The 15,501-nt window shown below is 44.1% G+C and overlaps 1 protein-coding gene across 1 annotated transcript; it reads right to left on the bottom strand.

Moving 5' to 3' along the window:
* Positions 1–13,705: 13,705 nt before the first annotated feature.
* LOC311066109 (uncharacterized protein) lies at positions 13,706–15,262 on the bottom strand. The gene is made up of 2 exons (XM_084087111.1): positions 14,662–15,262; positions 13,706–14,536 (listed from the first exon to the last, which is right to left on the bottom strand). Exons 1-2 carry the CDS (start codon positions 15,035–15,037, stop codon positions 13,743–13,745), a joined length of 1,170 nt encoding a protein of 389 aa, XP_083943237.1. The 5' UTR covers positions 15,038–15,262; the 3' UTR covers positions 13,706–13,742.
* Between the last annotated feature and the right edge of the window lie 239 nt (positions 15,263–15,501).

Consider the following 15,501-nt stretch of genomic DNA (forward strand, 5'->3'; position numbering starts at 1 on the left):
CCCCGCTCGCTCCCGCTCCACTCCGCTCACATGCTCTGCTGACTATTGACCGGTAAGATCCTCAGAGAGTCAAAACAACAGAAGAATGGAAAGAGTGTGTGAGTGAAGGTGGCTGTGAATGTGTGTAGATGTGTGTTAGTTACAGGATCAGAGAACGACACCGTTCCTCCGTCATAGTCCAGATTCACTCTCACACGATCAAGATCCTGTTTAACAAGAAAAACAGAATCTAAAGGCACATCCTCCTCAAAATACAAATCAAGATATTCCACACTCCAGACATCAGTCTTGAAGAAAACACGTCCCTTCCTCTGGTTTGATGCTGTAGTTACTCCAAGAGTCCAGTCTGAACTCTGTTTAACCTCCACATCCCAGCAGTGTGTTCCTGAGTTAAAACCCTCTGAACCCAGAACACAGTCATAACAGTCAAATCTCTCTGGATTATCAGGAACAGGTTTATATGAGCTGTATCTCACACTGGACAGATCATCAGACACGACGAGACTTGAATCTGCAGTGTTTGGATCCAGAATCACAGGAGCTGATGAGACATCACAATCGTGTTAGCATAATGCTAGCAATAAGCTAATCGTGTTAGCATTTTGTTAAAGCCATGTTTGCAAAATGATAATCATGTTAGCATAATGAACATGGTAATTGTGTTAACATCATGTTAAAAAAATGCTAATTGTTCATCATGTTAGCAACAATATTAATTATGTTAGCATCTGCCCAGTTCCGAATGAATTGATTATTCTGAGTTTATCATTATTATTATTATTATTATTATTATTATATACATTCTATCTATCTATCTATCTATCTATCTATCTATCTATCATGAAGAGCCCCTAACTCTCCACCCATCCATCATGTCCAGCTCAGATCTCCTGCAGTCAGACTCACTGTTTTGGACGATGTCCTGCATCTTCTTCCAGACTCTGAACGGCAGGTTGCCCAAGTATCGTGGCACATGAATCAAAGCTCCAGAAGCCATCTGTGGATCCGGCTGTGAGCTCTGGACTCTGGAAGAACATTCAGGAGTCAGAACTGCAGTGGCTTTGGATCAGAACCAGAGAGACCAGAGACAGGAGCAGATCACTCACCTTTCCATTGAGACTGGAAACTCCTGCAGAACAAACACACCATTTATCATCAAGAACTCAATCAATCATCAATCAATCAACCAATGATCTGAAATCAGACCTTCAGAAAGCAGACGTCATTGGCTTTCATCATCTCCTCCATGTCTTTGATTGTGTGTGAAAGAGCTGACATGTGTGTGTTCATCTCCTCCAGCTTCTCCTTCATCCTCTGCTTCTTCTGCTCCTCTTCCTCCCTCAGTGCAGTGACTGTAGCTTCTTCTTCATCTCTGAGAAACTGATGAAGCTTCTCAAACTGCTGTTTAATCTGACGCTCTGTGTGCTCAGCTTGAGACTGAAATCAAAGCACATTCACTTCAATCATCTCAATCGACACACATCATTAATATCCAAGATAAACTCGGATACCCAACATAAAACGGATCCAGAATCAGATTGCTGCTAGTCATTTACAGAAATAATAAACTGGAATCTATTATATCAAATCATAACTGTATATAGTGATCCAACAGCTGTAATGAAAATGACTCTCGTTTCTGTTTCCTCACCTTGATGTGTTGAACTGTTTCCTCAAACTCTCCTTTCAGTTTTTCATTGCGTTGAAGTTTCTCCTGTAAGGACTTCAGTGCTGTATTGAGCTCCTCCTAGAATTGAACAAAAACACCTTCTTCCCAACATGTCCGAATCAAGCTCTCCCATCCGATGAAGGAATTTTCCGTCCTTTTGGAATATTTGCCAGAATCCTCGGGTGTTATATTGCGGGCGTCAAGCCAAATAAACGGGTCCTTGCCACCACGGGCGAAATACCAGCGATCTTCTTCCGCATTTTTTTTCTAAACCAGATCATTCAAGTAACGTTTTTTCCTGCCATGGAGAATGGTCATAAGGCCTGCAAAGCACCACGCTCGCGTTTCGGGCAATGCCGCCCTCTTCACGCGAAAGAACGGGCTTCTCCAGCAGCTCTAGGCCGAAGCCGCAGGCCCTCAAAGAGCAGCGCCGCAGATTCAGTACCGGTCGGCCAGCCTACGCTCTCAACCCCGTTGGCTGAACTCCGCGAGCGCTCCGCTCCGTGGTTAAATTTCGCATCGCATTCAGTTGTTCAGTTATAACGAGGGGAACACGTTTTAAATGGTGTCGGTCCAAATTATTTTCTGTCATTAACACGCTGCTTTCTTGTGGCTAAAACTCACAAGTAGGCCTACAGTAGCTCGCGGCCTCGTGCATTACGTGCTGAACGCATGCGCTCAGAATCTTTAACCTAACTTATATCGTTAACTATGTCCTGCAATTTATCTGCATAAATCGTGTAGAAACTTAGTTATAGCATAAATGTTTTTATACATGGTTACAAGCAATGTGCTTCACACCAATAGTTTAGTGATCCTTAAATTAAACAAAATTAAACAAACACAAAGTGCCTAAACTAAATTCATGCAAAGCGTCGTCTTTTACGTAAGCTGTCTCCTTAGAAACCAGCAGCAGATAAACGAACAATCGTTATCTAAATCAGAGTGTACTTTGACGTTGTTAATCATCAAACGTTCAATAATTGATCTTTCAGCCCTGCACAGTTTGGCTAAGCTCTGGATTCCAAACGCAGGTTAAAACCATGGGTTCAGCCTCATCGAATCCTGGCCATTAATTTGAACACAGTTGATCTCCAGTCCTCAAAACAATTCACATTTTTGTGAATTGGTGAATATTCAGGTGAATATTGTTTCGTAGCCAATAATACCTCAGCACGTTATACTAATTTGTTCCCTCGTTTATTATATTGTAGCCACGTTGTAATTCCTTAAATCAAAATGAGGGAGGGAATTAGTTCGTCGTTCAAGTCGTCGTAAAAACGAATTATTTAGATCAGTGGACAGGGCGCATAAGAACAAGCAGAGAGAGAGCCGCGGCCGCGCGCGCGCACTCTCATCGCCTTCAAACACAAGCGCTGTATTGCTCTCACTCCCTCGCGCATATCAACATCAATTGACACAATAGTAAAAGGTCGGTAGACCGATTGTGTTTTATAGATTAGTAGTTTGTTCATATAAAGTGTTTGATTAGCAAGTACATGTTCAGGAAATGCATAATACAAATTGTATGGGTTAATGTAACGGTAAACGGACTCTGCACAAAGCTCTTTTGAAGCTGTCAAATGGTGTCGCTGTTGGACACTTAATTGTGATTATTGCTGCTCTGAGGTTTCTTATAGGCTACTGTTGACTGTTTTATTGTTGTTTTTTGAAGAAGCAGCAGCATTACTCTTGCCTCGGAGAAAACAACACGGGCATAGCGACAATTTTGCATATAAATTACTACTTATAGGGCTTGAATTACAACCTGTGGGCAGTTTTACCTACATCCTTTTGTGAACGTCGTTTTACACTTGTATGCTGCACAGCGGGTCATCTTAAAAGTGCCGTCGGAGCTACCAATCTCTGTATAACGGCCGTTGGAGCCATAGATATCATATATAAACGCTAGATGTCTTATGGCACAGTCACTTCCGGCATCACCGTTCGGCCATCTTACCGCAGTGAAGCTGTGCATTAGGTGAGTGATCAGCACGCAGACAAATCCTCTTATCTCGCTGAAATATTGACGGATTTACAAACGGTTTGGTTTCTTACAAACGTTATTAACGTGGCTATAATTCCGAATGCTTGAACATGTATGTTATAATTATTCATATGTATGCAGTGTATGTATGTAGTGTCATAACTACATCTCTGATGTTTATAACAAACCAAACCGTTTGAAAATCGGTAGAAAATTGAGCAAGTTATGGTTATTTAAAAGTATATGCACCATTAAACGAGTGAGCGAGTCCACTGTGGCAAGATGGCCGCCGTGTGCGGACGTCGATCTCCATTGGCCAGCAGCGCGCACGAGACATCTAGCCTTTATATATGATATCTATGGTTGGAGCCCTCTGCTGGTAGGGAATCGTAAGATTGCCGCTCGAACACTTCCGGTGGCTTCACTGCCTAGTGGCAGTTTAGAACGTCATGAGCTATCCAGTCATTATATAGATCAGTGTCTGTTCCCAACAACTTCCACTCCAATATATATATATCAAAATGTTCCTTTACTTAAAAGAGCTTAATTATCATATAGAGACAATTACATCCAATCTCAGTAATATGTAAATAAGTATCACAGAGGGCAACCAACAACCATCTTGATTACAGGGACTTCAAATAGCTTGTCACCTTAAACATTTGACCGTTCTGTTTTAACAGAAGATCAAAGATGTGACCACACTCCAAACTATATTTTAGAATGAGCTCACCCCCAAAATGGCTTAATTATCATAGAGATTAAGGCAGTCAAGTTATATTGTTTCTTGACCATTTGGGTTGATCACATCCTGAGCAAATGGTAGTCAATTGTAGAATGGGAATGGGTGTGGGACACAGAGAACCTTCTCAGACAATGGGGTGTCAAAACTTCATTAACATACAGATCACAGCTGTTGAACAAGAGCAACTTCATTTACATGAAGAGTGGTAAAACTGTAACAGGATAAAAGGTTTGAGATTTGGATGTTCTGGGTTCATTCTGACACCGGGGAACCCAAGGTGCTTTGTGTACCTTGCCACTGCTATGCTGTAATAAACTTCATTTTTGAGATCTTCGACATCCACATCATTTTTTCTTACATCCATGTTACTATCAACTTCTTGTTTTTTCATACAAACATTTCATCATACATTTTATTGAACTCTTGTCTTCTTTTTAAAAACGTATCACTCAAGTTTTAAATACTATGGACTTTAGCAAATGTTTTGGCCAATATTTCTATCTTTTCTTTCTCTGTTCTGGCCACCTTTCCATCTTCCTCAATTACAGGAATTTGTTTATGAGTATTAATACCATTCATTTTCCTTATCATTCTCCATACCACATGCATTCCAGTCTCTCTCCCAATCGTGTTACAGAACTCCTGCCATGCTTTTCTCTTTGCACTTTTAATTACCCTTCTTGCAGCTGCCCTTTTTTTTCTGATAATCTATTACTGTATCTTGAGTTATTAACCTTTTTAAAACCCGGGATGCCTTATTCCTGTTGCCAGTTAACAAAATAAATTAAATGACACTGAATCACGTTTAAGATTGGCTTTATTATTCTCTATTAATTTAATCACTTGTTTAAATTCCCTTTAAGCTTTTCAATGCTCTGAACTGAATGGTTCAACAAATAACAGGTGATTGTTTGGAATCACTCAACCTCAAACACTAGATTACACTATTCAAGTGTAGAAACTCAAAATGAATAGTTAACAAAACAATATCTTTACAGAAATACCAGTAAAGCCTTATAAAGTGTCAATTTCTCGAAGTACAAATTATTACAAATGTTAGGGCACACTTTCGGGGTGAAACAATACACTTTGAAAGCAAACAAACACGGTAGTGGCACCCGAACTCTTTTATAAAGACTTCGTAATGCTGGTCACGTGCATCAATCAAACATCTCCAGCCATCTCGAACTATAGAACCTCGATTAAACCAAGGATGATAATCATCTTTGCACACGACTGAATGCGTCTCTCATGCACTGCTTTAGCCGTCTTTCTCTGTATCGCGCTATTATGACGTCATCATAAGGGCTCGCTTTTCTTAAAGGGGAAGTACTCTCTAGCTTATAAATTCAGATACCACCCGGCTACATTCTCCCCTGCTGACATGTCAACGCCCTCGGTGACAGCGTAAGAATTTCTCAGCTCTTTAACTGCTTCTCGGAAGAATACGGTACCCAAATTAGCTATCATTTGAGAAACAGCATTATGATTTAGGGCTGATCTAGGCTCATGGTGTGGATTTGAATGTTGACCCACATTAGATCTGGTACTCCTTCGAAGTGTGGGCAAACTAGAAACCCCACCTTCCTCCTGAAACCCTCCCCCAAGTTCTATTCCAGCCAGAACCTCGGGATCACAAGGAGACACCTCGGGAGCTTCCATCTTGTTTTCAGCTTCAGTTTCAGTCCGTACAAGACTTTCAACCACACTTGGGCCAGTACATTCCACGAGCACTACGCCCTCCTCCAAACTCTCATCATCCACATCCACTGTTGAAGCCTCATCCACTGTTGAAGCCTCATCCACTTCCACATTAGGCTCAACATTCCCCTTGCGGGCCACTGGCGTAGGTACATGCACACAGGGTCTGAGATCCACCCGATTCACTCTTTTGATGGGCCCTCCTTCCACAGGCTCCACCGTATGAGTGGTCCCTTGAATCTCTATCACCCGGTATTGGGACGAATGCCAAGCGTCCTGGATTTTATTCCTTCCCAGTGGTCGATTCCTCAAGTATACGATCCGGCCAACCTCAATGGATGGACAATACACTTTATCCTGAGCATGTGCAATTCGCTCTGCTGCTTTTTTCTCAGCGTAGACCTTGGCACGTTCATGAGCCTCCTTCAGCCGTCTCTGATGCACCACTAACCAGTCATGAGTCGGCTTAGCTCCCGATTCTCGTCCCAACAGTGCATCCACAGGCAAATGAGGGTCCACGCCGAACAATAGATAGAAAGGAGAATACCCGGTTGTGGAATGCGGGGTAACGTTGTACGCATAGACCAGCTCGGCAAGATGTTCAGGCCACCGTCTTTTGGTCTCGGGAGGAAGTGTTCGTAGCAGCTCATGTAGAGTGCGATTGAAACGCTCGCACTGGGCGTTTCCAGTCGGATGATAAGGCGTGGTACGGCTTTTCTTAACCCCATACAGCTTGCACAATTCTGCGATTACCTCACTTTCAAAATTGCGCCCCTGGTCTGCATGTAGCCATTCTGGGACTCCGAATTTCATGAACCACTCCCGCAGGAGAACCTTAGCTGTGGTGTTAGCTTTCTGGTCCCGCGTTGCAAAAGCTTGCGTGAACTTGGTGAACACATCAGTGACAACTAAAATGTTCTCCCTTCCATCAGTGGCTGGCTCCAGTAAAGTGAAATCTACAGCCACCACCTCTAAAGGCCGGGTAGCAAGGAATGACTTCATGGGCGGATGTACTTTAGGCTGAGGCATTTTAGTGAGAACACAGCGCTGACAGTTCTTTATCCACTGCTCAACATCCCCATACATTCCCACCCAGTAACATCTTGGCTTCAGCAGTTGCAGTGTCCTTTCAATTCCCTGATGCCCCATACCAGCATGCACGGCCTCAAGCACCTGGGTTTTCAAGCAGGTGGGGACTAACAGTTGGAAGCACTCTCCATGACGCACATCCTCCACAACACGGTACAACAATCCCTCATTTTCCCTTAGACGGATCCACTGCTTCAGCAACGCTCGTACGGATTTCGACAGGGCTTTTACTTCCAAGCCTGCAGGTTTACGTTTCTGGTCCCAAAAGATCTTGAACTCCTTCAGCACTGGATCTTGAGTCTGAAACGTGGCCAACTGCTCCTTAGAATAACCAGGCCAAATAGCAGTACTTCCTTGAGCCTCAGTGCTCGCCAGCCCACGAGTTTCCATGGCGCGCATTTGACGGACCTCGCACCTCTCTATTCCAGCTTGAATCAATTCAACATCAAGAGCAGTCCCACGTTGTGCCAGGCTACAAATAGTCACACAGTCATCATACTCTGCATCTTCCTTGTCTACCACGGGCTCCCCTGCCAAGGGCTGCCTAGACAATGCATCCGCGGCTTGATTACATCGACCAGGTCGGTACTGGACATCAAAATCAAATGCCGCTAACTGTGCTACCCATCTCTGTTCCAGGGCTCCTAATTTGGCAGTGTTTAGGTGACACAGTGGATTATTATCCGTGATTACGGTAAATTTGGAACCCAGCAAGTAGCCCCTGAATTTATCAGTTACTGCCCACTTGAGGCTCAGCAGCTCCAACTTCATGCTGCTATAATTTTTGTCATTCCTTTCAGCATTCCGCAATCTTCGGCTCGCATAAGAGATCACTCTCTTCTTTCCCTCTTGCTGCTGTAGAAGAACGGCTCCTAACCCCTGATTGCTTGCGTCAGTCTCAAGGATAAATGGGGCAGAGAAATCAGCAAATCCGAGCACGGGCGCAGTAGTTAATTTCTCCTTCAAAGCATCAAAGGATGCCTGACACTCAGGACTCCAACCATTGACGACCTTTTGGTTAACTTTAGCAGGAGGTCCCTCGTGCAGACACTGGTTGACTAAATCATGCAGCGGCCCTGCGATTTTTGAGAAGCCAGAGACAAATCTCCTATAGTACCCACAAAAACCGAGGAATGACCTCAGAGCTTTCAGAGTAGTGGGTACCGCCCACTGCTTCACAGCAGAGATCTTGTTAGGGTCGGTGGCTATACCCTCAGCAGATATCTGATGTCCCAAAAACGTCACTGTAGACTGTAGGAAGTGACATTTCCCTACTTTGACTTTAAGTCCGGTCTCCTGCAGCCTTAACAACACAGTCCGCAACCTCTCCAAATGCTCGGGAAACGTTTTTGAGAACACCAAGATGTCATCCAAATATACGAGCATAATCTGAAAAATGAGATCACTCATGGTGGTTTGCATTAACCTTTGGAAAGTGGCGGGACCATTGCACACCCCCATCGGCATTCTCAGATGTTCGTACAGCCCAAATGGTGTGGTAAAGGCTGTCTTAGGCCGATCCTTTTCTGCAACAGCCACCTGGTGATAACCACTGGCTAGGTCGATGCTTGAGAAAAACTGGGCACCTCGTAACACATCGAAACTCTCATCCACTCGTGGCAGTGGAAAAGCGTCCCGTTTGGTTTTCAGATTTAGCTTGCGGTAGTCCACGCACAATCTAATACTACCGTCGGTTTTTCTCACCAGCACCACTGGAGATGCATAGGCGCTTGAACTCTCCCGGATAACACCCTTTCTCAATAGCTGCGCTATATGCTCCCTGACCTCTTTGTACTGGTTTGGCGGAACTCTGCGATATGGCAGGTTGATTGGCACATCATCCACCAGGTTAATCTCATGTTGTACTCTGTCTGTAAATCCGAGCTCCTCATCCCCTATGGCGAACACATCGGCATATTCGGCGAGTAATGCTTTTAACTCGGCTTGCTGCTCCGCCGTACCTCCAATGTCCAGCTGGGATATCACTTTAGACCACTGCTCTTGCCTTGATGGTGATTTGGCCCCCATAGAAATCTCTTCTGCATTCGCAGAAATACGTTGGAATGTTACCTCATGTCCTGGGTCATTATCCACCAACTTCACTTTCGACAAAACTCCAATGCGAGTCCTAGGGTGCAACCACACATCTTCATCAGACAGGTTAATAACTTGGACTGAGCCCTCATGATGGTGTGAGCTTACCACAGTCGGCATAACCAGCACACCTCCTGGCAAAGCTAAGTGTGCTGGCTCTAACAGCCACTCGCTTTCACCTTTCGCACTTACTGACCAACCTTTTGCCGTCACTGTCGATATAGAGCCCGCTGGCACATGCACCATACTTCTCCCTGCTACCCGGGCCAGCCGACTCTTAGGAACATCACAGGTCTGTGCTTGCTGGAACACATTCCTCCAATCAGTCTCTAGCCCCCCTTCCAATGGAGCCTCGAATTCAGACTGCACTATCTGCCGGCACTGACTAATGATGTTCATCCCCACAATACAGGAAACAGCTTTTGAAGTGAGTGGAGGATCCTTTACCACTAAGAAACCGCAATTTGGAATTTTCCTGCCCATCGTTTCTACCTCTAACTCGAGGTATCCTAAGTACGGGATGTCCAGCCCGTTTGCTGCAGTAAGCTTGAGCCATCCAGCAGTCGAAAGCATGTCTTCATCATCACCCCCCAAATGCTGTCGAAAGAAACTTTCAGATATCGTACTCACTTGGCTGCCTGTGTCCAAGAGACAGGATACTTCTATGCCCAGAACCTTAATATTTACTTGAGGACATGTCCCCACTGCCCGCTTCAACAGTTGTTCTTGACTTGAGTCTACAGGTTGCCCCTGGATTGCTCGACTCACAGCAACCCGGGCGTCACATTTCCCGACTCAATGGAACGGGTTGCAGGTTTCTTAGAGTTCCGTTTCTGGGGACAATTTCTTGCAATATGCCCGGCTTCTTGACATTTCAGGCATATGGGCTTACCATCCTCGGTGAATCGTAACTGGGCTCGTGTGTTATTCACCCGCAGGTCCCCAGCCCCCTGTCGTTGTGTCATTAATCTATTAACGGCCTGGGTTAACTCAAGGATCTGCCTGCCCTGTTCAGTGACTACATCCATTACCTTGGATAAAGTGACTGGGTTGTGGCCCATGGCTTTCACTTCTGCACAGTGTGCACTTTCACTATAGGAGCCATAAGTACCACTTCGACTTTTAGTGGTCCGAACCCTCCCAGACTGCTCCTCCCAGCCCCATAGATAAGCTTCCTCCCTCACTTCCACCATAGAAGACTCAGGCTTGTCTCTTACATACCGGCGAAGTTCCCGTCTGAGTGCAGGGTCTCGGATGCCCTCTACAAACTGGTCTCTTAACATCGTCTTTTCATCTCCCACAGACTCTGGTGCACGCTTAGTAATCTGACTGAGAGCTTGAGCGAGTGCATGAGAGAAATCACAAACCTCCTCCCCCTCTTTCTGCTTACGACTATAAAAGTCCTGGAGGAGTTGAGCACTGCTGCGCCTATCAGTGAAAGCCTCTCTAAGGTAAGTAAGTATATCAGTGGCTGCATCTGTGTCTACATCACTTCGCAGTCGAACCTCTTCTAATGCAGCACCTCGCAGCAAAGACATAACAAAATCACACTCATCATTTGGTGTTAAGTTTCTGGCTCTTAAAGCACGCCCAACCTCATCTCCAAACTCATCTACTGTTCTCCCATCTTTTTCAATGTCCCCTGTAAATGGGCTGATGTGACGTTCTCGAGGCACATACACATAAGTCTTATTAAGCCCACCCTTCAAAGACTCAAGTGTGGCCATTGCTTCATCGTGCTTTTGACTAAGTTCTCTTAACCTTAGACGAATGTCGTCCTCTTCCCCATCTGAAGGGTCAGACATGTTGAAAGTCAAAGTCTTGAGCGTGGCAACTAAAAGGGACCGTCCGTGCCTACTTCAGAAATCCAAGGGAAACGCACGTCACCACTCCGTCTGCTCCGTCACGACCTGGCCAATTCCCACGACCCGTCACGATTCTGCGTCGAACACTCCGTCCTGTGATCGCTGGCTCCTTCTATGCAAGACGCTTCTCTTCACCACTACCGTGTTTGCTCACCCGTGTGCCACTAACACTTAACTGACACTGGCAAATCGATTTATAAAAGAACCCCACTCCTGGTACCAAATTTTGTTGCCAGTTAACAAAATAAATTAAATGACACTGAATCACGTTTAAGATTGGCTTTATTATTCTCTATTAATTTAATCACTTGTTTAAATTCCCTTTAAGCTTTTCAATGCTCTGAACTGAATGGTTCAACAAATAACAGGTGATTGTTTGGAATCACTCAACCTCAAACACTAGATTACACTATTCAAGTGTAGAAACTCAAAATGAATAGTTAACAAAACAATATCTTTACAGAAATACCAGTAAAGCCTTATAAAGTGTCAATTTCTCGAAGTACAAATTATTACAAATGTTAGGGCACACTTTCGGGGTGAAACAATACACTTTGAAAGCAAACAAACACGGTAGTGGCACCCGAACTCTTTTATAAAGACTTCGTAATGCTGGTCACGTGCATCAATCAAACATCTCCAGCCATCTCGAACTATAGAACCTCGATTAAACCAAGGATGATAATCATCTTTGCACACGACTGAATGCGTCTCTCATGCACTGCTTTAGCCGTCTTTCTCTGTATCGCGCTATTATGACATCATCATAAGGGCTCGCTTTTCTTAAAGGGGAAGTACTCTCTAGCTTATAAATTCAGATACCACCCGGCTACATTCCTTTCAGACCACCATGGAACATTTTTCTTTCTTTTCCCATTTCCTCTTATTAATGGTATAGATAGGTTCGCTGCTAAAATGATTCCATTTACTACTTTTTTATATCTCTCCTCAATATTCCCTTCCAGCTTCATATTTTTGAAATTTTCTTCACACGACTCACAAAACTCCCCCCACCTTGCCTGTTTAAATCCCCACCTTGCACACTGGCTGACACTTTGCTTTTGTATGCACTCTGAATCTCACAGACTACAGGCCAGTGATCACTGCCCAAACTATCCTCTTGTACGCTCCAAGTGCACTTACCTGCTAATGCAGCTGGTGTTACTGTGAGATCTAAACATGACAAGCCGCCTTTAACGATATCCATTCTTGTTGATTTTCCATCATTCAAACATACTAATGAGTGTTCTTCTATAGACAAGTTTCCCGGGCACTTCCGGTTTACTTCCTGTTTCTGCCAAGAACTTCCGGCGCAGGCTGAGTAGTGGTGTAAAAATGGCTTTGGAATGGCAACATTCGTCCGAAAATCTTGTTAAAAATGGTGTTTTGACCATTCCGCATCCAAGTAAGGTAACATCATGGGCGGACAACATGTCGATATGGCCCAGCATCACAACATCCAAGATCTTTTCTTATTTTATTGATTCCATGGCGGTGGATGGGAATGCAATTAATAACCTGAAAAGCTCAGAGGTGTTTTAGTACCTCCATTCCGACAAAGTGGGCTGTGTACTTTTACACGATATGGGCAGTTTAATTTACCTAAAGGCCGATGTTCAACCAAGCCAGTCCGTTAACAATTCAGCGCATAACGCCTGGGTTTTGGTTACCAAGACGGGAGATGTGGAGACTGCAGGCTGTACCTGTATCGCCAGACCCGGACGTTCCTGTAGCCATGCAGCCGCCGTGCTTTGGAAGGTACGTTAGCCCATCTTATGCTTGTATTAAGATGTTTGTATGTATCCGTGTGTTAATCTATAACAGAACACGAAGAGTAATAAAAATAAAAATAAAAAGTAACCCCTCTAGCCTGCCTGCCTAGCATTTTAAATGCTTGTTGATCGGCGCTGATAGGAAGAGAGACACTTTGCATACATTGCGAGTTACTTTTACTTTTAGAGTTACTTTTAAGACAACAGCAAGGTGTTTACAGTGAGCGCAGAATGCGGGGGTGTTTGACAGTGCTTTAATTCATTCGGTGCTAGGTGACAAAAGAGTTTATTGATAGCAATGTTAATGGTACTTTTCATGTTACGAGTTTGACAGTATATGGTATGATTCTTCAGCTAGCAGTTGTGGAAAAGACATAACGAGAAAGACTACATGTCGCCTATGTGACGTCACCCCATAAAGTTGACTTACCCGTGGTTTTCGCCAACCTCAACGATTTTGTCCTCTCCCTGAAAGAAGGCGGTGAAGTGCACCAAAGACACAGCCATGTTTAGCGGGATCCGTGAGCTAGTGTCCGTGTGCGAGTGGTGGTGACGTTTCAAACGCGTCGAAAGCAGCGAAGAGTTGTAGTCCACAAAGTGCTCTCACACAAAGTCTAACCGTATCAAACTTCTACCCGCTAAATTGTAGCATTCTTTACACGAAAAATTATATAAAAAATTAACAGACAACATATGTTCACATTCATGGCACAATTCAAACGGGACCAGAAAATAATTATTTTCTCCCATTCACTTGCATTGACGATTTTTCAACCTAGAGGTCCAGTGGGGTTAGCGGAAGGGGCGGGACTTACCAGCTCTATTGACCACGCTTGTGGGTAAAGGCAGGAATATTCAATTTCACCTTCCTTTCATGTAGTACATCTCGAATCGTGAAACCCCTGTCAGCCATTACCTCATCACCAGGCCTTAGGGCCTCCAGAAACCCACTGTTTATAGTGATGAACTTATCACTGCTTTTACCAGCATAGGCCTCTGATATAAACATTATCAGCCCATGAGGTGACACAGCAACAAGATATTTGGCAGTATTGGTTCCCTTGTAATGACTGAAAGTGGCACTCCTACAGTTAAGGTTTGTGGCTCTCTGAATAGCCGTTTCAGCACAATCGATGATGCAAGTGGTCTGGGGGTGGTTCTTTTTAAAGGATGGTGGCATGTTAGCACGAATAACACTTCTTGGCAGCCAGGCAACCATGGGTTCAAGCTGCTCACCCAATGTATCAATCCAGTGAGCAATCACCTTACTTACTTCACCTTTAGACACTTTAAAGCGCTTTGCCACATCCCCTAACACAAGGTTCAGTTTCAGTTTCATGAGGGTCATCAGTATTTGGTCAACAACAGGAATACTACATGATGGTTTACTAAATGGCAACATCGTTTTCACCAAAGTAAAAAAATATACCAGACGCAGTCCTGTGTACAGCAGCGAGGTATCATCATCCAGGAGCATATCATCAGCCACAGTCTGACCCCCAGTCTGCGTCGATTTGTTCACGTGGTCCAACTTTGCCGCGTAGCTGTGGTCAGTTTTTGTTAGGTCCTCCCATTGTGTTGCAGCATCTTTAAACTTTGGCTCGATGCACACTTCTAAAAGACAAACAGCATCAACTATAAATGTATATACCCTACTAACACAGGACAGAGACACATATATCAACAGTCGAACTTATGCTGCAAACTTTAGCTAACCAGAAAAATATCAAGATACGCACCATCCGATTGCGTGTCACTTGTGTTTCTGTCGAGTTGACGTCTCTTTTGCTGGGGAGGTCGCTCGTATCCCAACCAAAGTTCCGGGAAAGGGTTTTCCTCTGTGGGCTTTTTATCAATGAAGTGATAAGAACAAACAAACAGTCTTTTGGGCGGATTCTTCAACTTCAAAGCCGCTAGCCACTTCCGAGATTCAACATCTGTTTTTGGTTTCTCATACAACGCATACGGGGGAGCACATCCACATTGGCGCCTTGTAGATGGTTGATGGTCGAAACATTCTCCTTCCGACCAAACATTCAGCAATCGCCACGAGTTGTTGCAACCGCGAACAGCACAATATGTCCCGGAGCCGTGTCGGCGTGTAACACCATCCATAGTTTACTTTTTCTGCACGCTAACCAAAGACAGTAAAAGACGCTAACTCGCTAACCGGAAGTGCTTGGCAGAGTGAAAGGCTAATGGCGGCCCGCCTATTTCACTCAGGAAACTTGTCTATAAATTCTTCTACAACTAACCCGTTATTGTGTGTATTCTTACTACCCCATAGACCATTATGTGCATTAAAATCCCCACATATAATAACTTTACCCCATTACTTCTATACTTACACATTCCACATTATTACTTGTATTTATTCTCTTACACTATACCAGGGGTCGGCAACCTTTTTGATATGAAGTGCCCTTTTCAAAATTTCTTGTCTATTAGTGTGCCATGTTAACATTAGGTTTAATTATGACATCACATCAAAAGTTTAATATCCAGGGAATCTGTAGTTTTATTCCATTGCAACATTTGATAACATTTAGTTCCCATAACCAGGACATTGTAAATATAAA

This window comes from Abramis brama, assembly GCF_963993115.1.
Source record: "Abramis brama genome assembly, chromosome: 16".
NCBI classification, from domain to species: domain Eukaryota; kingdom Metazoa; phylum Chordata; class Actinopteri; order Cypriniformes; family Leuciscidae; genus Abramis; species Abramis brama.